At 40.9% G+C, this 26,102-nt stretch overlaps 1 protein-coding gene across 2 annotated transcripts; it reads right to left on the bottom strand.

Moving 5' to 3' along the window:
* Window positions 1-1,616: 1,616 nt before the first annotated feature.
* MRPS31 (mitochondrial ribosomal protein S31) lies at window positions 1,617-25,470 on the bottom strand. Of its 2 annotated transcripts, XM_068395265.1 has the most exons (7): window positions 25,315-25,470; window positions 22,855-23,145; window positions 22,033-22,191; window positions 15,576-15,722; window positions 11,635-11,708; window positions 7,153-7,296; window positions 1,617-1,972 (listed from the first exon to the last, which is right to left on the bottom strand). In XM_068395265.1, exons 1-7 carry the CDS (start codon window positions 25,443-25,445, stop codon window positions 1,761-1,763), a joined length of 1,158 nt encoding a protein of 385 aa, XP_068251366.1. In that variant the 5' UTR covers window positions 25,446-25,470; the 3' UTR covers window positions 1,617-1,760. The 2 variants fall into 2 exon arrangements, with proteins under 2 accessions (XP_068251366.1, XP_068251367.1); XM_068395266.1 differs by lacking the exon at window positions 7,153-7,296.
* Between the last annotated feature and the right edge of the window lie 632 nt (window positions 25,471-26,102).

Here is a 26,102-nt window from a genome sequence, read left to right as displayed (position 1 = left end):
AAAAGAAATTCTTCCTAATGTCCAACCTGAACCTCCCCTGGCGAAGCTTGAGGCTGTGTCCTCTTATCCTATCGCTAGTTGCCTGGGAGAAGAGGCCGACTCCCACTCCACTACAACCTCCCTTCAGGTAGTTGTAGATGGCAATAAGGTCACCTCTGAGCCTCCTCTTCTCCAGGCTAAACAACCCCAGCTCCCTCAGCCGTTCCTCATAGGTCAGACCCTCCAGATCCTTCACCAGCTTGGTCGCCCTCCTCTGGACTCGCTCCAACACCTCAACATCTTTCTTGAAGTGCGGGGCCCAGAACTGGACACAGTACTCAAGATGCGGCCTCACCAGTGCCGAGTACAGACGGACGATCACTTCCCTAGACTGGCTGGCTACACTATTCCTAATAGAGGCCAGGATGCCATTGGCCTTCTTGGCCACCTGGGCACACTGCTGGCTCATGTTTAGCTGGCTGTCGATCAGCACCCCCAGGTCTCTTTCCACCGGGCCACTTTCTAACCACTCTTCCCCCAGCCTGTAGCGCTGCATGGGGTTGTTGTGGCCGAAGTGTAAGACCCGGCACTTGTTCTTGTTGAACCTCATGCCATTGGTCTCGGCCCATCTATCTAACCTGTCCAGATCCCTCTGTAGGGCCTTCCTACCCTCCAGCAGATCGACACTCCCACCCAGCTTGGTGTCATCTGCAAATTTACTGAGGGTGCACTCAATCCCTACGTCTAGATCATCTATAAAGATATTGAACAGCACCAGCCCCAGAATTGAGCCCTGGGGAACACCGCTAGTGACTGGCCGCCAGTTGGACTTTGCCCCATTCACCACCACTCTCTGGGCTCGGCCATCCAGCCAGTTTTTAACCCATCGAAAAGTCCACCCATCCAAGCCCCGGGCAGCCAGTTTGTCTAGGAGGATGCTGTGGGAGACAGTGTCGAATGCCTTACTGAAGTCTAGATAGACTACATCCACAGCCCTGCCCTCATCTACTAAGATTGGATTACTTGACAATCAGAGCCATTTTTAAACAACAAATACTGATGAGAAGTTGGTCAAAAGCTTCAGAAGTGATGAATGGATGGTAGGAGAGACTTTTGTATTATTTTATATAATTCATGAGTATCACATGCTGTGCACACATCTCAGGGATGCAATAGCCTTTCATTGAGCAGATGAACTAAGCAGCATTCAAATCAAATGACTTAGTCATTACCAAAAAATTTAAAATGAACCAATGAAGATGATTAGTGAAAGGAGGATAGAAAGGATTAGTATCATCCAAATACCAGTGTACTTAACGAATTAGCAAAATGAACTGCTACTATCTCAATAACAGCTTTTCAAATTAGAGCTGTATCAGAAGTTTTTAAAACTGAAAGCATTGCAAGTGTTCCAGAATGAGAAAGATGAGCAAACCTGTCAAGATACACACCAAGTGTGAAGGGTGCAGGAAGTGGAATTAGACCTATTACTTTGTATGGTCAAAAGACTAATTTCAAATTTAAAAGACAACAATTTTTATACACGAAATTTTAAATGCACATTATACAAAAGCCGTACTTTTCAGTTCCTTCTTTTGCTGTTAAAAAATATCTACATATACATGGACACACAGACGTGAAAGTATGACCTTTCAGTTTATTATTTAAAATACAACTTTCAGGTCACATGGTTACTATGCACTGACAGTATTTCCATTATAAAAAATCATCAATTTTGACATAATGATTCTTCATTTCAAGGTTAAGCACTTTCCCAAATCTCAAATCTCTTGAAGATATTCCTTCTTTTCCTCAAAATACTTCTGAAACCACTCAATATGTTCAATCTTCTGTTTAACACTGAGGTATGGGTTTTTTGAAAGCCCACATATGACTAGTTCCATGAAGTGGCGAATAGGTCCTTGCTTGGGGAAGTCTTCGAGGTGTTTCTCCAGAAAGATATGTTCATGAAATTCAGCATCATCCTCCATCCCTAACAGAAGGGACAAAAAAAATGACAAAGCCATTATCATAATATAACAGCAAATTTAACGAAGTAAAAAAGAACACAGCTTGCAAATAAACCTTAAATTAGTAAAATTAATGGTTCTGTGCCTTTTAATTCTTTTGCACAGTTAAGCCAACCAATACAGAAGTGGAAGCAACTGCAATTTTAATTTCTCCGACCACACAAAAAATGTCAGCGTATATCATAGTCCTGTCTACCATATAACTTCCATTTTGTGCTCTCATTTATAAGAATATCTAATATTTAAATCAACTTTCTGGCTGATAACCTCGCTGAAAGCTGATGCCAGGTGGGGGGCGGGGAATCAATCAATCTTCTTGCTTAAAATCCTGTTTGTTCAATACATGAAAACTTTGATTCATTACGGGTACCACCTTTTAGATTGTGGACACTTTCTTAACAAATTCTTTAAGATAACACTGACTGCCTAAATTCTGCAGAGGATTAAAGAACACAAGCTAGTCTTGAACAAATGAGGCAACCTCCTAAAATACCTAATACTGAAGAACTAACACACACTTGCATGTTTATTGCAAGTCATTGTTTTAATGTCTTATTGCTATCAAATGAGCACAGGAAAGTGTTTTTCTAACACTTTTGGAATCTGTGAGTGTACATTGATGTAAAAACGTTCTGTATCTCACCAGCTGCTACTTTTAAGTTGTAACCAGCGCAAAAGGTGATGCATTTGAAAGCATCCACAGGGCCAAGGGATTATTGTAGATCTCTAATCAAACACAGCTCAGATCCTATGGTAAATTTTTGTTCTCTGTTCTTGGATTTCCTTTGCTGCTGTTCATACTACGATGCTAACGTACACAAGACAAAGACTCAGAAAACAAATTTGTACATAGAGAAAAAAGGCTGCTTTCGCAGTTCCCAATTCTGAGATAAAAAAACAAGGCAAATTGTGATTTGCAATTGAAAGATTTTTCTTCAGTTAAGGATAAATTAAAGTTTTTATTTGATGCCAATCTGCTACAGATTTGTAAATGACATTTGCAACCTTAAGAAAGAGTTTGTCAGTAGAGAAAAAAATATTGCATATGAACATTTCCAGATGACACAAATGGGAAGTCTGCACCATAGACTAAGTGTAGGTGTTTTTCTGTACTAGCTAGGATGTATTATTTGACAACATTAAATCAGGAGTATTAAAATTGACATAATGAAGTCACCTCAGTCCTAGGCTTCCTCCTGTGTTAGAGATTCTTCCATTTCAGAGGAGCATCACTGGGATGGAGAAGTCTCTCTGCTCATATAACCTATTCATTAAGTGCACATTATTTCTTTCCTGTTTTAAACTTTAGGTACTGCAATGCCTGAAGGAGCTGGGAAATACACCTAGTTTTCCCACAGGTTTTTCCCAGAAATATGTCAGTGCCTATCAATGTCAACTACATACCACCTTTATCTGACTTGTCCTTGAAAAAGCAAGCATGTTCCCTTCTTCAGAAGCTCCCTTCTTTTTCCTTTACGTTAAAAGGAAAAAAAAAAAGGTCATTTCAGCTTCAGAAGTTCTATTTCTGCTGTGCTTGGAAACCTATGTCCACTTAGAGAAGCTCAGAGATGATCCTTTTACCATGCCATCCACACCGACTTTCCCCCACCAAGGGAAGGTGGAATCTCCCTGTACCTAGATGCTGCTGGTTGCTTTCACAAGCTAACACCCTTTACGGATTTCCATACTTCTGTTGGTCACAAAAATCCAGGAGAACCAATGAACCCACTACTGAAAGAATCTGCATAATACTGCCAGTAAAATTTGGCCTTTTGGATGCTCTTCTTTTGTGGACAGAGGGTATCGAGAGAGATTATGTCCAATTAATAATTTCTCCAATTTTTTTATCTAACCTGAAACAAATTAAACCATTTATAGTCTCGCACAAAATTCAAGTCAGAAGGAACTATCACATCATGTATTTTGATCTCCCATTTGTCAAAGACATGATATATGGTTTGGGGATGAAGTGCTAAGTCCAAACATTTCAGTTAGACCACATATTTCAGTCCTCAGAAAAGTAAAGCGTGCATCACAAAAAGAGACCACAATTGCCCAAAGCATCAGAGGCTGAGACCTCTGGTGGGAACTGATTAGATGAGATATGCTCACATGACTCCCTCACCCCCAGCAAGCCCTAACTCCTGCTGCATGGGAAGAACAAGCCCATCCCTCAGCCTCTCTTGCACGGTCCTCAGAAACCTAATTTGAAAGAACATGCATGGTGGGAGTCTAAAGTACAGGATGTTCTTTATCAACCTCAAAGCAAAAAGTCACCCACTCTCTATATCTAATTTCCAATCCCCTATGTACCACGAAACAGAAACTCTGAGGAATTTCTCTAGCTAATACACTAACTCTTCCAAGAGATGATGAACTTTGCCTTAAAGATGACATCTCAAATGCACATGTCCATCCTTATAGGGAGTCTTGTTGACATGCTCATACTAAATAAAGAGGACCAAGTATCCTGATCTAGTGAAAGATGTCCAAGCAACCTGATCTAGTGAAAGATGTCCCTGCCCATGGCAGGGGGGTTGGACCAGATGATCTTTAAAGATCCCTTCCAACTCAAACCATTCTACGTTTGTAGGATTTTTAGAGTGAGAAAAATCCTGCCCTTGTAGTAGGTCCCTAGAATAGACCCAGAATTAGTAAAACAATCCCAGCCTAAAATGACTGTGTAATATTTGCCACCTCTCTTGGCAAACTGATCCAAAGTTTCTCTGCTGGAAACAGCATCTCAGCAAAACAGCCACAATAGGACTTGGCAAACCTTTGCCTACAGAAGCCATCATGGGCAACTGAGGCATTAATTTTCCAAGACTTCCATTAAACCTATCACTTCTGCCATAGCAACCTCTGGCCCACCAGAAGCATTAGCTCCTCAGAATGAGGTGCTAAAGCAAAGTAGCACCAATAATCTGCACTGTCCTTTTTAACCACTTCACTCCTCAGGATTTGAGTCATCAAGGCATAAATGCACAGAAATAATTTTAAAAAGAGGCAGAATTCAACTTTTTTTTCCCAACTTTTTGCCACGGCAAGTAATGGAGCAGAACTAAAGCTACTAGAAGAGGCAAGCAGAAAGGAGGAGGAGTGAGAACAATGTTATGCAAGCTATACTAATTGTTTGCTAATCTGGTAAAAATTAATCAGAGGTCAGAGAGATGGAGAGAAAAAAATGTAGTTTTCTGCCTAGTAGGGATTTCAACTGCATCAGAGAAGGGAAAAGACATGCAGGGCAATGGCAAAATAACAGGGCAGAAGTGGGGGGAAGACTGCTACTGGCCATTGCAGCAAGCCAGTATGTCTAGCCACACCTTCAGATGTCTGCATCAGGGCCACAGAAATTTTAGAATTCACAGCCTTGCTCTGATGCCTCAAAGCACAGCACAGTGCCTTGGTAAAGCACTCTAACGAGACCACTGGAGATGCTCTGGAGCCAAGAAAAACAGTTATAAGCGGTCTTTCTTTTTTATATTTAAAACTTTAAAGGCTCTCATAATGCTAAAAGTTGAGTATACATGCTTCCTAAATAGAAAATTTAATTACACGTATGTTTTTAAAGCCACATTCTTGTGGCATAAAAGAAAAATCACACATTTCTTGATACAGAACAAGCTGAGGTAATGTCCTCCTATTGAGGAAGATGACTGCTACAAAACTGCAAAATTAACAGCAGGAAGGGGCATCTTTCTTTTGCAGAGCCACTGAAAGTATGGTACGTTGAAATAATCAGAGCGAGGTTCTCAAGCTTTTAACTATGCTTTGACATACCTGACCTGATTAACAGCTTGTGGCTGGCAGTTTGATAGGATGGAATTTACTGACTTGGTATTCCAGCCTGAGAGGTGATAGATTTTGGAACGCTCCACTGGAATTTTCCACATGACTAGTCTTTGTGGACAAATCAATAAAGATTTTCGTTTAAGTATATGTAAAGACTCTTTGTCCATTCGCCACCCTCTCCCAGACAGCACGGTTCCAGCCGCATTGCTGCAACAGAAAAACCATTGGCCGCCAAAGACGCCTGGTCCACTTACGGCCCCAGACAGCAGAGTTCCAGCCACATTACAACAACAGAAAAACCATTGGCTGCAGTGGTTTTAAGCTTGCAAAAACACGACTAGAATATACTCGGATTTCTACATGATGGAACAAACCAATTCTGGGAGCAGTGATTAAATTCTGTGAAGAAACTGCCAAAATAGGATGAGAATAAATATCAAGAAACAATGAACCACATTATGCAATTTGCAACTCAGTATAGGACAGATTTTCAAAGACTCCCAGCTTCAGATACTAACCTGTTCTGCTTTCAGTGACTGAATCATTCTAAACTAGTTCTGTTTGATGTCTTTAAAGTTTTTAAAAAAAAAAAAACAACAAACCAAACCCACAGCCAAGCTCTCCCTGAAGTTATGAAGTCCCCATTCCTAAAGTGCACACTTACTTTCTGTAGTTCTTCTTCCCTTCCTTAACATTCGCTCTCTCTCTCTGCTGGCTTAACTTCACACAGAGCTGCCTTTTTTTTTTTAATGGTAATAAAAGTAAATACATTGCACAAAGATGTCTAGTTAAGATAGATGCCCAGAGCGAGTGAATATTGTGACTGGTTTTTTTAATGAAACTGATAAAACAAAGGGAGCAAATAACAGTGTAACAGCCAGCCAGTGCAGATATGGAACTGGCAGACAGCTGATTAGGATCCAGCTAGCCACTTGGTTTGAAAGCCACACCGAAGAACAGAATCAGCATTATAAAACACATGTCAGTATTAAGATTTCTTGTCCTCTGCTAGAAGCTTCTTTAAAGAAGTTGCATAGTAAAAGGAATTATGTAATAGACTTGAACAGCCTTTTGGTGTTGAAAGCATCAGGGCTGAGGGAGCGAGGGAGCTCTCCCCTTTTTGGCAGCAGCTAGTCCTCAGATCAGCCAAACCACCTGCAGGACTTCACCTGAAGAGCACCAGAATGAGTTCATCTGAAGCATCTCTGATTTGGGACAGTTGGAAAGTTATATTTGTTTACTATCAAATGCATGACTCATAGCTGAAACACTATATTAAAACAGTCAAAGGTCATAACATGCTCTAATTCTCAAAAAAGATAAATATAGTAAGAGTTAACAGTGCACGTACCAGCTTCATTGTCAATTGGGAACTCCCACAGTATTCCTTCTTTTGTCCACTGGATCATCTCCTCAAAACCATTTCGAGGAGGTTGTGCAGTTACTGCTGCAACCTCCTTCGCAAATTCCAGATCCCAAATTGTTGGTGAAGATACTAAAAAGAAATTTTGTAAAGACCTGTCAGCATGCCAAAGACTTCTCACTAGCTAAAACAAAGTCCTTTTACATTAACCTTTACAGAGACTAATACTTCCAGGTGTGTGAATTTTTCTACCTGAGATGCCAGCATCACCTTTCTCAAATGAGAATTCTCTGTTGAAATGGAAGTGCATTAAATTCTCAAATGTCTGGTGAAAACATCTTCTGAACTCCTAGGGGACAATTTATTTTAAAGCCTTTCACACAGAGCACAAATTTAATTTTTCCACAATCTTTTTTTTCCTTTTTGTCTTTCACAAATTGTACATATGAGAAACTCTGAACTCAACTGGTGCGCTCTGCTAAAGGAATCTTGCTTACTGCAGCAGTTTTCAGATACTTCACAACTACACTCTCCTTCAGGGAGACAACTCAATGTACAAATGATGGCAATTCCTTCCCCAACACTCAAAAAGTGTCCCGGTTTTTGTCTCTTGAGTTTGAGAAATCCTGATTTCCTATTCTTCTCCCAAAGTCAAACAGTCCCTTTAGGGATGCATCTTTCCTGACGCATATATTTATTTTTTTTAATCAAAGTGTATTCATATGGCAGCAGAGTTCCTCTTAAGGAGTTCCTGCCCCTCCACCCAGGAGAACTGGTCATGAGCCCAGACTGAACCGCATCACTGAAGTGAAGGGAACAAGCTGTTACCACAGGACAGGGAGGAACCGCTGGGAGTGCCTCGGGCTGCTGTCTCATGAGCTGGCGTAAATCGTGCTCCCCTTTGTTTTCTCGTCTCACCCCAGTTATCAATTCACCCTAAGCTCCTTGGAACAGAGAACTTGATGTGAATTCAAGTGTTACAGTCCATTTGAAGTGGACCATGGCCAATCAGCTATTATTTTCCTACTCATACGTATTTGAAACTAAGATATAATTTCATCTTTGGCTCAGTGGCTTACAACTCAACTGGATTTAAAAAAAACACTCTCCCCCTTCCTTCAAGAAAAAAACAAAATGAAAGGGTAAACAGTATTTTTACATACTGAAAAGTATTTTCATTTTTTTTGTGTTAAATCAGAAGATACTTTTTCAAATTGTTTCTTACTTAGCAGGGAAATTTCCAGAACTCTATTCCCTAGCTGCCTACTTTGATTGGAGGGCTGGAAGCAGGAATAAAATACAGATAACAGATAATCTGAGAAACTACACCAGAATGAAATTATTGTCCACATCTTAATGAATACCTTCTAATAATGTGCTACTAATAAATCTTTTAATAGAAGAGAACAGAAACTCATTTTTTCAAGCTTGCAGTAAAGGTGATAAACATTACATTTTCACCTCTGTGAAAAAATAATACTAATATTTTATGTTAACACTTACTGGTATTTTATGTTAAGTTATGAATAATTTTTTCAGGATGTCAATTTACTTTCCAGTTAACATTCAGGTTTTCAAAATAAATATTCAATACATAACACAGAACTTGCTTTTCTGTCATGTATAAACAATATTTTAATTCATTATCACCACTAATATGAGCTAAGAAAGTGAAAGCAAATGAATCAAGGTATCAAGTACCATGCTGGTATTTCCCAAGATTAATGTAAAAAAATTTTTTGTCATCAGGCTTAGTCAGTAAGCCAAGTAATAAGCTCCCTGGCTTAGAATATATTGTAGATTTCCTCAAGGTTACCTGCAATAAAACAAGGAAACACCACATAAAAAGCTGAAAGCAGCTTATTTCTTAGTATCTAATTACAAATCCAATAAGGTCCACTTGCTCTGTTGCACAATTTGTGCACATTCCAGTTTCGTGTTTAAAAAAAAAAGTGTATCTCAACTTTTTATCTAGGGTGACTACTATGGGCCGTTGTGTCTGCATTGTGCTCATGCAAAAAAGAAAGGTTAAATTCTCACCATTTTACCTGAGCAAATTTAATCCAACTCAAATGTCAGTTACATGAACATCACATTTGTCAAGATAGCTAAAAACAAATGCTGTCTCATTCTTTTTTTTAATATGTAAAATGGACCAATTTTAAGGAAACTGGCAGTCATCAAAAAACAGCAAATTGAATTCCATTTTAACAAGCAACTTTCATAGTCCACCACAGAGGTGGCTGCATTCAGAAAGCTCACAGCTGCTTGAAAATATGCAAATAGCACTATCTGACATTTTACTAAAGAAATTAAGTAAACAAATTAATTTCTCCCTGCAGTTTCAAGCATAAAAAAAAAGAGAAAACTACTCAGCTAGAATCTGGCAAAAACTAACAGTCCTGCTCTTGAAACAGAAACAAATACAGATCATTTTCTAAGATATCAGAGAGGAATACTATTTCTTCTGCAGCTGCTGGCTTTATATATAGTTCTAAGTCACTACATTGGAATAAAGACTTTTTCCAAAGAGCCTCAGAATAGCTTAGGGAAATCAGCATGTTAAAGATCAGCGCCAAGAATGCACAGTTTCATTCTTCAGAAAGAAAAGGGAGGGAGAGAGTTCTTTACATGACTTGCCCATGTGCACACACTCTTAGCCAAAATCCAGTCTGTAGTAAAGTCGTCTTCATGCTTGAAAGCTATCCCCCTTACGTGGCATTAAGACTGTTCCTGCAGAGCTGTGCCATTCAGTGAATACAAAGGTGGGCCATACCTGTTTTGCTGTTGTTTTTTGTTTTTATCTTACATCAGTTTGGGCATGTATATTTGGTGGATAAGGAATTGGCTAGATGGTTGCATCCAGAGAGTAGCGGTCAATGGATCAATGCCTGGATGGCAGTGATGAATGGTGTCCCTCAGGGGTCCGTATTGGGACCAGTGCTGTTTAGTATCTTCATCAATGACATAAGACAGTGGGATCAAGTGCACCCTCAGCAACTTTGTCGACGACACCAAACTGAGTGGTGCGATTGACAGGCCTGAGGGACACATGCTATCCAGAGGGACCTGGAAAAGTTCAAGAAGTGGTCCCATATGAACCTCATGAGGTTCAACAAGGCCAAGTGAAAGGTCCTGCACATGGGTCAGGGCAACCCCTGGTATCAATACAGTCTGGGAGATGAAGGGACTGTGAACAGCCCTGAGGAGAAGGACTTGGGGGTGATGGTTGATGAAAGGCTGGATACGAGCCAGCAATGTGTGCTCGCAGCCCAGAAGGCCAACCGTATCCTGGGCTGCATCAAAAGAAGCATGGCCAGCAGGTCGAGGAAGGTGATTGTGCCCCTCTACTCCGCTTTCAGGACACCCCACCTGGAGTACTGCGTCCAGCTCTGGAGTCCTCAGTACAGGAAAGACATGGACCTGTTGAAGCAGGTCCAGAGGAGGGCCACAAAAATGATCAGAGGGATGGAACATCTCTCCTACAAGGAAAGGCTGAGAGAACTGGGGCTGTTCAGCCTGGAGAAGAAAAGGCTCCAGGGAGACCTTATTGCAATCTTTCAATACTTAAAGGGGGCCTATAAGAAAGATGGGGACAGACTTCTTATCAGGGCCTGTTGCGATAGGACCAAGGGGTAATGGTTTTAAACTAAAACAGGGTAAATTCAGACTAGATATAAGGAAGAATTTTTTTACAATGAGGGTGGTGAAACACTGGAACAGGTTATCCAGGGAGGTGGTAGATGCCCCCTCCCTGGAAACACTTAAGGTCAGGCTGGACAGGGCTTTGAGCAATCTGATCTAGTTGAAGATGTCCCTGCTCATTGCAGGGGGGTTGGACTAGATGACCTTTAAAGGTCCCTTCCAACCCAAACCATTCTATGATTCTATGATTCTAAACATACATGAACAGCTTTACAGTAGGTAAAGCAAGGCATCATTTCTCAGCCATTTACAGGATCTTTCAAGCTACATATACAACACTAAATAAGACAGGGCCACAAAGCAATCAAATGCGTGGTCTTGGTTTTTTTCTACCCTGCTTATGCTTAGCCACCTGTAGAGCATACTTGTTTCCCTGGGATCACAGTTTTGTGTTTCTTTGCCATAAAATGAATGCAGCAAGTTTACAACTTGACCAAATAAGCTACTGGAGCCAACATACCCATTCTCCAGACTGGTTTTACGCTCACACGAGACTGGCCTTAGCGACAAAAAGCCAGTTTTACCCTTCAAGTTCAATAACAGAACGTCCTCATTAGTACAGAAAACATTAATCTATTACACTGCATGGAAGTTTTGCTTACTAAAAATCAGAGTTACATTAAAGTATTCATTTTTTTATAGGTCTGAAAGCAGGAAGTTAAAAGGTCGCAAGACTCCTTCATAACAGTGAATCTCTTGATATTCTAAAAATTCAGAACTAGAACTTGGCTTCACTGGGTTTTTCATTATTGAATTTCCACTAACCTGTTTTCAGTGCATCTTTTGTTTCTGTAGAAGCCTTAGCGAATATATTAAGCCTTCTTCCTACTTTGAGACTTCTATAAACAAAAAAGAAAAGTGATATTTAGTATTTCACAACACTTCACAACATTGCCAGATAACAAATTTAAAAGCACAAAATATTCTCATGAACTAACAGATCTCTGGAGAAAAAAAAAAATAAGATAGTTACTCTCACTAAATCCTCAGGCTTTTAACCAGATAAAGTGTTTACGACTTTATTATTCGTCCGTAACAGAGCTTCCCAAAACATTTCCATGTGAAAGAATGACCATTAATCTAACATCATACTTGCAGTCATTTTTTACTGAAATATTTAGGAATCTGAACACAGGTAAACAGTATCAAACCACAGAACTCAAGCCATTTTACAAAGTTGCAACTAAAAAGTGAATCTGGTGATTTGGGTTTTTTCTCTGTAAAAAATATTGCACAATTCAGGAAGAGAAAAGGCGACAGCTAAATCAAACAATTCCTGCTTTATGACATAAATAGCCTTTTTGGAAGATTACACCGCCACCTTCTCTGCCATATGGCAAACGCTCAAAGTATATCTGTATGATATATTTTAAATAGCATCACCCTGATGCCCTCTCTTCTGAATATAAAAATACTTCACTCTAGATAAATCTAATAATTTTTATCTTTAGCATAAGCCTATACTAAAAAAATAAAAAATTTCCAAGAGTTCAACAAGTAATCAAAATAAATTTCCTTAAAAATGCAAACAAAGAAAACCCAGCGCCTTTACTGTAGAACCCACTGACCTTCAGAACAAATGATTCTTTTAATCATACAATCTTCCAGGTTTCCACTGAAATTCTAAAATTTCCTACTTCGTGTTATTACACATTCACTGTTACGTTGGCAATACTTGCCCTTCCTGACCTTAGAATTTCACCTCTCTGCATTTACTGCAGATTTCTGATGGCCACAACTACTTCTGCAAACCTGCTCTTATCATGTTACATTTTACTGATCTAACTACCCTGGACCTATTTCAGCACAGAGCAATCTAATTACAGAGTCTTAAAAGAATGTTGATTTAGGATTACATTTTCCTATCTGTGTGTAACTCCCAACAACACTGGCCGAAGATACGAGCATGACTTGGAAGAATGCTTATTTTAAAATGACTAGTTCAAATTACTACAAAGCAACATCACTCATTTCACTGAAATCTACTAACTCGATTTAAACTTTGATATTCTTCCTAACCCATTCTTTTCATATTATCAATAGGTAAGTATACTCGTTAGATTTTCAGGGATGCAGGAGGAAACTCAGGACTGAAACTGGAGACAGTTTGCTCATTACAGGGATTTTAAAAACTATTTTAACGTACTGCTCATGAAGTTATATACCAAGTACAGTTTCATCACACAAAGAGGGTGAGACAGCTTCTCAGATATCATAAATTTAATAATTGTTCTCAAACATAAGTGAAATTCACTTTACTTTGCAGTATGTTAATAAATGAAAAGTTTTGCAAAGATATAAAATAATATACACTGTACAAGCATGTAATAGCTCAGGTTTTCAGTTTATACTTCTACATCATACTATTTCTGTTCTTTCAAACTTTAAAAACTTCTAATCCAACACCTTAAATAAAGTATTTCTCACGGTCAGTGAAGAATCACAGCCTAATAACAAAATTACTTTCATGTGACTACCAACTCTGCCTGATAACTATCCCCAGATTAAAAATATCTATAGAGCTATGTAGCAACTGATAATGGTGTCGGTTCCCTTGCTCCTCAAACCAGCAGTTTATAGCTGAATGAAAATCCCAGGACAGAAATACCTAAGTCAGGAGGGCTTGGTCTGGAACCTTGTTCCACTTCTTCCTTTCAACTTCCATTACAAGAAGCCCCTCTTGCACTTTCTACAAGCTTCGCATCAGGAAAAGAAAACATTGTTTACTGGCCTTGTAACAGTGAAGAGACCCGACAGATACTCCCCTAACACACCTTAACAGTTGGTAGTTCAAGACCAAGGAAGTTACTCAGAAACATTTCAGCAAGCAGGATAAATTCTTCTGATGACTGGCTATAGCCACTTCTTTGAGGTTTTTGCATGATCTACATGGCTCAAAGCCTATGCTCCAGTTTGTTCCTTATGGGACGTCACAATGGTTATGATAAACTGAAATAGATGTCTCGGCCAAAGAGGGCAGAATAATGTACATCAACTCACCCATAAATTTATGCTTTTTTTTTTCTTAGTTATCTAAATTCTGCCTTCAGCATTATCTATCTAAACACAAATTACTCCCTCAACTTCCAGCCCCTAACTCCAAGAAAAGGGGATTAACTTGCAAATTAAATTAATGATTAGAGAAGTTAATCTTACTAAAAACAGAACTGCTAGAGAAAGAATATACTGAGAAGGAATGTGATGATGAGCTGGCCATGGGAAAATCAAAAGACTGCAGGCAAGAAAGCATAGCTTACAGGAGTGAAAAACAAAATATAAGAGTGCTCCTTAATTCATTAAGAAATAGAACGGCCACATAAACCAGCAGCAAGATAAATTTAAGGAGTACCCTGAAATCATCATGTAAATTATAAAGTTCATTTCATAGACAATTATAATGTCACAGACAATACAGAAATCAATTGGAGAATGACTTATCAGTTGCAACAAGGTGGCAAAAAAAAAAAAAAAAAAAAAATTAAAATCTCTTTAAAACCCCAACGGAATTGTCCTGGTTTGGCCTAAACCAGGCCAATTTTCCTTTCGGTGATTTTTACTTTCAGCTAAGTCTCTTCTAAGTAACTGCACTTTCTGAAACTAACTCCACGTTTTGCAGACAGTGTCTGCTTCTAGGACTGATAACGCTTGAAGTTTGTAGTTATCGCTGAGGCACCGGTAGGGATGTTGTGCAGAAAGGCTCTTGCTGTACTTAGTCTTAGAGAAACCAAGGTCACTGCTGAATTCCTCACTGCTTACGAGTGAAAAGCCGAAGGGGGGTCGCAGCTGCAGGGGGGAGCGGACAGGGCAGGTGACCCAAAATTGACCAACGAGGGTATTCCATCCCATACACGTCATTCTCGGTATAAAGCGGGGGGATCACGAGGGTCTCGCTCTCTTTCTGCTATGGCCGGTGTCCAAGGAGGACTCCATCTGTTTTCCTGCTGCCCCCGATCCCGATCCGTGCATCCCTGAATCCAGTTCCTGTCCGTCGCTGGGCCCAGCCTGGGCCTTCCCGGAGCCTGCCCTGCAGTGCCGGTGGTGACGTGGCTGACTTCAGGGGAGCTCAATCTTGGTTTTGTATATATATTTGTATATATTTGATTATTTCTATTATTGTTATTATACTCTTTTTCATTATTATAGTTTATTAAAACTGTTTTAACTTTCCAACCCGGAAGTCTCTCTCCCTTTTCCCTTTCCCTTTGGGGGGAGGGGGGGGGGATAACAGAGAGCATCTGCCACAGGTTTAATAGCCGGCCCAGCTTTAAACCGTGACAGGAATGGATGAAATTTTGCTAAACATGGAACACTTATCAAAGTTTTCTATTAGATGAAGGTAAGCCTTCAAAGCCTCCATTTCCCAAAAAGTTAAGAAAGTGATATAAAATTGTATTATGCGTAAGTGAGAATCATTTAAACTAGTTAAAACAAACACAATTACATTTCAGCACCAAATATTTTTAATTATCTAAAATTTAATATTCAAAAAGTGCACATTACTTGATTAGGTGGTTAACATCAACTAATGTGTTCTCACAGAAGTTTATTTCAACGCTAACAGCACTTTTCTTGAAAAATACTGAAGTGATTTCTTTAAGCTCTGAAGCACCATGGTAACATGAGTATGTACAACTAAATTTAAAATATTATCCATTAGAAATTTTTCTGCACACTCCTTCTATTGGAAGGGAATACAACAAAAATACCTTCTGGAGTCAGAAGACTGAGGTGAGAATCTTCCAAGCTTGATTCTTTGACCATCCTCATCCAGCTCCAAGGAAATGCGACTGGATAGCCTCACACCCCTCTGAGCTGGGGACTGCCTTTTAACTGCCATTTCTGAAATAACGTTGCTGAAATTAAAAATATGAATGTAAAAACTCAACAAATCAACAAAACAAGGAAGTTTGTCACATGTATTAACCAGAAACTCTACTCTCAATTGGTTTCATAAGCCTCTGTAAGACAGAATTATATATTCCTCACAAAATACTCCCATTTTTAAATTATCAAACATTCAAGTCTTACTTTTTAAACCACCTCAGTTGTTACATTCTATATAGATTAAAAGCGCTATTTTAGCCTACTCAATCTACAACAAATGCTTTCTTTGAAATTATTTAGTTTCCAACTAAAAGAAAAATTTCATATATCTGCACATTTAGCTTAGAGAAGAGGAGACTGAGGGGTGACCTCATTAATGTTTATAAATATGTAAAGGGCAAGTGTCATGAGGATGGAGCCAGGCTCTTCTCAGTGACATCCCTTGACAGGACAAGGGGCAATGGGTGCAAGCTGGAACACAGGAGGTTCCTCATAAATATGAGGAAAAACTTCTTTACGGTGAGGGTGACCGAACACTGGAACAGGCTGCCCAGAGAGGTTGTGGAGTCTCCTTCTCTGGAGACATTCAAAACCCGCCTAGACGCGTTCCTGTGTGATATGGTCTAGGCAATCCTGCTCCGGCAGGGGGATTGGACTAGATGATCTTTCGAGGTCCCTTCCAATCCCTAACATTCTGTGATTCTGTGATACCAATATTCACAGAGTGCACAAGGTATATTTTGCTTAAATAAATGAGGAATTTCTCTGGATACGAGGAACATGCTGAAATTGGGAGGTAAAAAATCACCATTTTTTTGGACAGGAACCAACACTGCCCAGGGACAAAGCTGTGCTGCTGCACATCAAAAGGAAGCTTGCTTTCACTAATCAGATGACATGGGTCAATCATGCCACCCCAACAAGTAGGTCACCTTTCCTGATTCACTGCAATCTGTTGCACTGCATAATCATATTACAGCATTAACAGAATCACAGAATCGTCTTGGTTGAAAAGCACCTTTAAGACCATCGATTCCAACCATTAACCTAACACTACCAAGTCAACCACTAAACAATATACCTAAACAATATCCCTAAGCACTACATCTACTCGTCCACTTTAGACCACATCTTCCTTCATAATTCTGTAGTCAAAATCATACATGAAGAACAAATGCTCTGATCTCTTCCAGCGCAGTTTGCAGCTCATTCTGAACACAAAGGGCAAAACACATCACCTTTCTTCTTCCGCTGATTAGTCCCCTTAACTGCTAAGTCTGTTGGTTGGTGAAGACCAAGCTGATAATTCTTCCTCACAGCTATCCTCTCCTCCCAACCACTTCCAGTAACATGCAGTCATCCAAAATTGCAGCACTCAAGTTTTAAGAGAAAAATTTGGTCTCAAAAAAACCAAAAATAGGCCAAGTGAAAAACACTGCATATCCATTGTATGAAAATCTGAATGAAGTTCAAACTATGTTTTTGGTAGGTTAAGTCAAAAGAGATTTTATTAACAAGCAAAAATACTTCTGGAAAATTGTAAAAGCTTATTGCCACAGCAACACAGTGGGATTTTCTCTTTGGTCTTAGATGTGGTTTCGAATGGCAGAACAAGAATAGCATAGCACTTCAAGTACCTACTCTGAAAGAAAGGCATCTGAAAACAAGTTTCAAATAATTTCATTTTAATCATAAAGAAAAAACAATCTCAGATTAGTTGCATATCTCACACTAGAAATTACTCTATGAAGTACCTACTGGCATTAGTGAGCTGGTGTTGGGCCAGAGGCTTGACACACTTCTGAGGGTCAAGGGGACATAATTCCTAAGGTCAGTCACACATGGCCCAGCACAACTGCTTGGCTTGGCTGCGACCTACAAGGGTGGAGTGTTCCCATGCCACAGGGGTATCAGGCGTCCTTGGAGAAGCTGTTCTCACAGCTGACATTGATTTATTTGTGGTTTTGCACAGTAGGTGTGGACAGACTATGCTACCAAGCTATCAGAACATGCAGTCAGTGGTATCATACTATCACTGGAAACTCCTAATGTCACCCCATCATTGGTATATGAACATTTCTGACAGCAACATTCATCACTCCATCACTAAAAGTGCCCCTGTATTAACTAAAAATAAAACTACAAAGATGTCTTTAATGTCTTTTGTAATGAAAAACATTAGATTACAAATTCATACTCCAACCCCAGTGTACCTACAGTGGTTAGCTACTACATGATATTACCTCATGTCACAAAATAAGGTTAAAAAAATAAGCTCCTAGATACTTTCCAGAGATGGGAAGAGGTAGAGCTTTTGTAACAAGCACAGATTCTCTCTCCTTCCTGATCACCAATCAATAATTATGACACTAAAAACGGAGACCCAAGGAGCTCTGGATATACTTTAGCCTAAGCGCTGAACTACTTTACTACTTCTTCACCCAAAACAGGAGCTGAAATTTCAACTTTTAGTGCTGCTGATTCTATTTTGGTATACTGCTGTTGTAATTTCCATTGAGTAAAACTTCATCCCACACTGAGAAAAATAAATTCCTCTATCATTAATATTTTCCCCTCCTAGTGAACATGCTGTCCTCATGCTGTCTACAAAACAAGAGACAAGCGCATACAGCAGTGACCTCTGGAGGCCATGCCACAGTCCTAGAAAAAAAAAATTAGTATGAACCAAAAGATCCAGACAATGTGCAATTTATTTCATACCCTCATAAATCTCAATAGGAGTATCCCAATTTTTTGCAGCTGAGCATTATATGGCTCTACTGCTTGTGAAGGTATCTCATTTTTAAATAGTTTTAAATAATGGAGGAATATATATTGGCTTTTAAAATGTGTCAGTATATTGAATGCAAAACCTTTATGGGAAAAAAAAAAGTTAAACTGCCCATATTCTGTTGTGTCAAAAACCAACAAAAATAATCATGTATGAATAAAAGTAACTGCTTTCTAATATATTAAAAGCATTTTAGTGCCTTCTGCTGGACTTTTTAAAATCAACAGTTTTAACACTGACCAGAAAGCCAAAAGTATCAAATTAATCTCAGAGTCTTAACTGTGAAACGCTGCTATTAACCGAGTCTTCAGTCATGAAAATGAGCAGGAGTTGCTGGTCTTTCTAGAAAACTCATCCACTGACAAAGTTTCAAACTGTTACCTATCTATTACGGAAGAGAATGGAACTTTTACTGTTTAATATCTGCATCAACAACATAAGACAGTGGGATCAAGTGCACCCTCAGCAAGCTTGCAGACAACACCAAGTTGAGTGGTGTAGTAAACATGCCTGAGGGACACATGCTATCCAGAGGGACCTGAACAAGCTCAAGAAGTGGGCCCATGTGAACCTCATGAGGTTCAACAAGGCCAAGTGAAAGGTCCTGCACATGGGTCAGGGAAACCCCTGATATCAATACAGTCTGGGGGATGAAGTAATTTGAGAGCAGCCCTGCCAGGAAGGACTGGGAGGTACTCGTGGATGAAAAACTGGATGTGAGCCGGCAACGTGCGCTCGCAGCCCAGAAGGCCAACCGTATCCTGGGCTGCATCAAAAGCAGCGTGGCCAGCAGGTTGAGGGAGGTGATTCTGCTCCTCTACTCCGCTTTCAGGACACCCCACCTGGAGTACTGCGTCCAGCTCTGGAGTCCTCAGTACAGGAAAGACATGGACCTGTTGAAGCAGGTCCAGAGGAGGGCCACAAAAATGATCAGAGGGATGGAACACCTCTCCTACAAGGAAAGGCTGAGAGAGCTGGGGCTGTTCAGCCTGGAGAAGGCTCCAGGGAGACCTTATTGCAGCCTTTCAGTACTTAAAGGGGGCTTATAAGAAAGATGGGGACAGACATTTTAGTAGGGCTTGTAGTGATAGGACAAGGGGTAATGGTTTTAAACTAAAACAGGGTAGATTTAGACTAGTTACAAGGAAGAAATTTTTCATTATGAGGGTGATGAAACACTGTAACAGGTTGCCCAGAGAGGTGGCAGACGCCCCATCACTGGAAACACTCAAGGTCAGGTTGGATGGCACTCTGAGCAACCTGATCTAGTTGAAGATGTCCCTGCTCATTGCAGGAGGGGTTGTACTAGATGACCTTTAAAGGTCCCTTCCAACCCAAACTATTCTATGATTCTATGACCCTTTTCAGCATATAATAAAAAACATTAACATATATTCCCAGGTAGAAGCAAGCTAGTTCACAAAGCTGCCTCTGGGAGTAGAACTTGCCAACTCAAATCAGAGCAAGCCAGTTACAACATTCCCAGCCAACCAAAAAGGTTGGTTTTGGTTGAGGAAAAGGCATTTTTCTAACCAGAGTGATTCATCCACAAGCATGGTATAGAATATTGTAACAGCACATCTTAACCCATCCACCAACTATATAGAGGCACTATATAGTTGCAGGGACTTGACCTTTTAAATTTCTGAAGAATTTAAACTCTCTTTCAAAGAAAAAAAGCCTTTTTGCTTAGACTACACTTCCTTAGATGCCTTCCTTCTTCCACAGCAGCCACAGCTGGGTAAGCGCTTCAGGGAAAGTGCAATGAGTGGTGAGGAGAGCAAGCCCTTGTTGCCAGCAGGCAGATCAACCATGTTTAGAGAAGACTATGTATACCTGAAGGAAAAGATGCAGGCCCATATGAGGTTAGCCACTGCAGTATTAGCTTAGTTAGTATCAGTACGGTCCTCCAACATCTTATCAGGTACTGAAGTACATTCTAATTAAATTTAAGTTGGCCACCCATAGCTGATGCCATTATTAAGACATTTATGTACTCTGCTCTTTCCAAACCCCAGTGACAGAAATGGAAAAACCTCACTGGTAATTAATAGTTTAATGAACATATGCTCTATATAAAATAGTTCTTATTTATTCTCTTTACATTAGGAAGTGTCTCAAGTTTTTGGTAATACTGCACACAAAAAAAAGGAAGAAACACATCAATTTTACATAAAACAGCCACACCTCTTACCTTTAAAGCCACTCGTTTTGGCTCCAAAAGCCTGTGGTGAGATAAGCATCTATCAAGTTCTCAAGATCTCCTATATTCAGGCTGAGAGGACATTATGAAAACAGAGCACATACAGAGCCTTTGGAGATGCTTGCGTGTACTACCTAAAATCATACTTTCTCCTCAAATAGCACCTACTTTACACATTTGGAGAGAATTTCATTCTGCTCTCCACAACCACCATTAGCGTTGTTGGTAGAGAATCATGAACATAGGCTAAAAGGGAAACTTGCATAGTTTCTTCCTTTTCCCTTTACAACCTCTGAAGAACATGTATTTTGTTTAACAAAGTTATTCACTGTGCATTGTGCTTCCCAATCTATTTGCAACCATCTAACTCAATCTATTTGCAAGCACTCGTCACATTCTTCCTTAGTTCCCACTCACGTAAAGGGCAGACATCAGCCACAAGTATCATTAGCTTGTTGGCTACTCTGTTTGCAGTCCATCAATAAACATACAAAGCAGATCCTTTACTGATCCCTAGAGCAACTTACAAATAATAATTCATGGGTCAAACTTAAATCCTGGTTTGGAGAAATTCATTTTCACAGAATAAATTAAAACTAAGATGATAAGCAGCTTGCAGTTCACACCGCAAATGGCCATAAATAAAGGTTTCACATTCCTATTTTGTTGAAGATCCAATTTTCTATTTAGTTCAGCATTTCATCTGGATTTAATGCCTTATTTTTTGAGTAGTTATTTGAATACTAGCTGGAAAAAAAAAAAAGAGAACGAAAAATCTGTCTTTACCCATCATCCAAAAGAGCAGTATGCACAACTGTTTCAGTTTCCAAACAAATGTTTCTCATCTGTTTGAAAGCCACACTGGAAACAGAGTTAAGCCAAGAGGTGAGTTTCTTAGGTTGACTGGAAAGTTTTGAAAGGAAGGGTGGGACTATAAATAGAGCTGCTGTAGTTCAGTTCTACAGAGCTGTCATGAAAATTCACCAGTCCAGACAGAACGTCTGAAACATTTACAAATCCATCCATTGTGTGAGAATTTCAGGAGCTTAAAAAAAAAAAAAACCAACCCAAACCTGTTATTTTGCTAGCCTGTCCAAGAACGTAATGATCCTGGGCAGGAAAACAATTCCATTTCTGCAAAACCATTTTAGAATGACGAAGGCAAAATTTAGGGAGTTTGGTATAATCACACCAATGACGTTCCCATTATTCATTAATTCCAAGTATAACCTGTCCAAATGTTCTTTTAGGGCCACCTTTCCAACACAGAACCCAGTCACCGTCAAGATGACATTGCAAAATCAGAATTTCGAACATTACTGAGAATAACATTCAACATACAGACCGTATGTTAATAGTTCCCCCCTTTTTCTGTTTATCTGTGGTTTCTTCGTGTCGTCTTAGTTGTGCAATTAGTTCTGATTCTGTCTGCTTCTTGTCGAGTGGTAGGGAAGATGCGACTGCAGAAGCAGCCGCCACCAGTTCTGGATTTAAAGGCCTGCTTCTGTAAGAGACAAAACAGAGATGGAAAAGTGAAAAAATAAAAGCCTTACTATATTTAAATTGTCATTTCTGTACTGTCATTTTATGTCTTAATAACCCAGAAGTTACAGTTACGCATTATCCCCAATGGGGGTGCAGGTGGCCAGAGGGAAGGCTAGGTTTGCCCTATGTTGCACTAATTATCAGTTGCTAAATGACACTGACAGGCTGTTGTACTCAAGTGGCCAAAGACCACAGGCAGCACAGACCCACAAGATTATAAATGCAATGTGGTGGGGAGCCATCCGTGAGTCTCAACAATCATGATGCCATTCTTAATTTTGGGTTTGGCTTTTCTTTTTCCTTTTCCCTCAGCTTTACGGTATTTTATCTGAAACAATATTTTCCTCCTCCCATTACAATAACTTCCCACAGGCAGCTGCTAGTGCTACCTTTCAAGAGTCTCTGCAGAAAAAGGTAAAATATTGTAGAAAGCACGCAACATCTTTTATCCAGATTCTCCCCTGTGACTTACTGCAATCTACATCTACACTACATTCCCTTACAAGACTCTTATCCATACTTGGAAATGGCATTTGATGCTTTATTTTGTCCCAGATAATGAAAAAAAAATTTGAAAAAAAAAAAAGGAGAAAACAGGCTAAGAAAGTTTCTTATACTTTACCGCTGGGTGTCTTCTGTAGTTTTCTGAAGCATACCACCTTCACTGTCTGGGCCTTCCAGCTTGTTTGTGGCTTGGTTTTTGATCTCACGTGTTTTTAACTCTTGGAGTTTCTTCCTGTAGCTCACTTCTACTTTCATATTACCAATAAGGTCTAACAACTTCTGCTTTGGTGTTTCTGCTGTACCCTCCCGACTCTTTGTTGCTGCTTCAGTGGTGCTGTCTTTGGAAGCGGTAGATTCATCTTTCTCAGTAGAAAGTAGGCTGCTTGTGCTGAAAAGTTTCTGTATTTTGCTAGATGATACATAAAGTTTAAGAAAAGTAAATACATAAAAAAATCAGACGTTACAAATAGGCAGAATTTTGTAGACCTACCAAACAAAAAAGCCCATCCATCAGTTACAACTGTCTAGGCCTAACCGAGTGCAAACTGAGTACGTTAAGGACACGTCAAATGTACCTTTTGACTTTTGACAAGGGCTAGGGCACTATTTAAAACTCTTGATTATTTATGGTTTCTTCATCACAAAAATCATGTAAACGAGTTTATTTCCTCCACGAATAAACTGAGTTTAATCTAGGGACTTAAAACTTTTTCAAGTATGGCTGCATTAGGTAGCAGACTGAGAATTTGAATCTAATGGTACCTGATATTTAAATTTTTTAGTACTATAAAAAACTCACTATAACTCTTAAAATAAGGCAGAGAGATCACTCCTAGCCACCTGAAAAAAGATTGTACACACACATTTAGCTTCACATTGTTTTACACTTGTGGCACTACTATGGATCACATTCCCTTACCCTATGTCCTGCAATATAGCAGCCAAGCATTTGTGCAGCCTTATGAGGAAACGGATCCTGCTGCAAGACAACCCAGTAACAAATAAAAAAGTTACTTTGGTTATTTTTCCATCTGGAACAGCTCCTCTACCTAGTTTACCACATCACTGCAAAGAAACTAAAACTGTCACGGTGCAGGCGAGGATGTGAAGCCAGGGACAGCAGGGAGCTGCTTAGTATATTGCTGTAACACAGACACAACTGCATTCTCCGGAAAAACTATCATAAAATTCAAAGAACTGTTCCCTTTAACATTCTCAAATGAAATGTTTAAAGCTTTACATTCACAACTACTTTTTTGCTTAAAAAACACCTTCAAGTTACTAAAATAAAGAAAAAAACCTTACCATTAAATATTTTTTTTTGGTTCAAAATAACACACTTCAACAGATTCGAAAGAATTTTGAAATTCTTTTCCCCGACACACACTCTCTCTGGCTCAAAAAGAAAATCCTGCTAGTATCAGCAGGCACCACATTATTACTTCAGTCACTCTGCACTTAATAAATTGCCAGCATTAAACTGTCAGCGTTAAAATTTTGCTGTTGAAAAGCAACAGAAAAATTTAAGGAAAGCTTCAGAACCACATTACTGAGACGATGGTAGGAACCCTGCTATTTTACACAGAGCTATTCTCCACAGATCTTTTTCAAACACTATCTCCATTAATTCATACCGCATGCTCCTTAATACTATCTATCCATTCAGAGATCTTTGCTTACAGCAATAGGAAAATACAGCAAGACTGCAAGCCTTAAACATTTAAAGCCAGTAGTACATTGCAGTTTACATGACAAGGGTGTGTAGTGGCAGGACGAGGGGTAACGGTTTTAAACTGAAAGAGTGTAGATTTACATTAGATATTAGGAAGAAATTCTTGGCTGTGAGGGTAGTGAGACACTGGCACAGGTTGCCCAGAGAAGCTGTGGATGCCCCCTCCCTTGTAGTGTTCAAGGCCAGGTTGGATGAGGCTTTGAGCAAGCTGGTCTAGTGGAAGGTGTCCCTGCCTGTGGCAGGGGGGGGTGGAACTAGATGATCTTTAAGGTCCCTTCCAACCCAAACCATTCTATGATTCTATTTCACCCACCATCAGGTTTGCGATCTGCTCACAAGCCCCAGCAACCCGAGAAACACAACCCAAACCAGTTCCCCCTACTCGACTTCGCTTTCCCCACAGCTTCTGCCCACCGGTGCCGACAGCACACAGCCCCAGCAGGACGGACGGCCCCGGGCCTGGCCTGCTTGCTGGCCGAGGGGGTTTAATCCCCGAGGCTCCCGGGAACAGAGCGGCTGAAGGCAGGGCACAGCGCGGTATCGGGTAGGCCCCGCACCCCACCCGCCCGGTGCAGGCGCCACGGTCACGGGAGAAAGTGGCTAAAACACGAGGCCCCCGTTTAAGGCAAAGGCGAAGAGCGGCAACCTGCTGTCGGGGCACAGGCCGCGGCGAGGCAACCTGCGGCGAATAGGAGCCGCTTTCCCCGGGGAGCTGAGTAAACCCCGTCCTTCACAAGGGGGAGGTTTGGGGCGCGGCGCTGCCGCGGACACCGCCCGGCCCCCATGGCAAAGCTCCCCCCGCCGCCGGGCGCCCCCAGGGGAAGGATTTACGGAAGGCGACGGTACCTGTGAGGCCTCCCCTGCAGCCGCGCTACCCCCGCCACCTCCCGGCCGCTCGCTGGCCCGGCGAGGAGCCGCGCGGCGAGGCGACAGGAGCCCCCGGCCGCGCCGCCCCAGCCACGGACGCGGCTCCACATCGTGCCCGCGGCGCGGCGCCCGGCTCCGGTCCGTCCCCCTGCGCGGTCCCCCCGGGCGCTGCCGGCTGGGAACAGGAGCAGCGCTGAGCGTTCCGCCCGCCCCGCTCGGCTCCGGCGGGGAGCGGGGTGCCTGGTCCCCTGCTAAACCCATCCCAATCACAGCCGGTTTCTTACAGACCTTCACGTGGTGCCGGGAGGTGCAGGCACGTAAACCAAGTCTTGGTTGGATTAGGAATGACCCTACTGTTCAATATCTTTATAGATGATCTAGACATAGGGATTGAGCGCACCCTCAGCAAATTTGCAGATGACACCAAGCTGGGTGGGAGTGTCGATCTGCTGGAGGGTAGGAAGGCCCTTCAGAGGGATCTGGACAGGTTAGATAGATGGGCCGAGACCAACAGCATGAGGTTCAACAAGAACAAGTGCCGGGTCTTACACTTCGGCCACAACAACCCCATGCAGCTCTACAGGCTGGGGGAAGAGTGGTTAGAAAGCAGCCCGGTGGAAAGAGACCTGGGGGTGCTGATTGACAGCCGGCTAAACATGAGCCAGCAGTGTGCCCAGGTGGCCAAGAAGGCCAATGGCATCCTGGCCTCCATTAGGAATAGTGTAGCCAGCCGGTCTAGGGAAATGATCGTCCCTCTGTACTCGGCA

This window comes from Nyctibius grandis, chromosome 2 (assembly GCF_013368605.1).
Source record: "Nyctibius grandis isolate bNycGra1 chromosome 2, bNycGra1.pri, whole genome shotgun sequence".
NCBI classification, from domain to species: domain Eukaryota; kingdom Metazoa; phylum Chordata; class Aves; order Nyctibiiformes; family Nyctibiidae; genus Nyctibius; species Nyctibius grandis.
The sequence above is the reverse complement of the archived record's forward strand: the minus strand, read 5'-3'. Positions and strand labels throughout refer to the sequence as shown.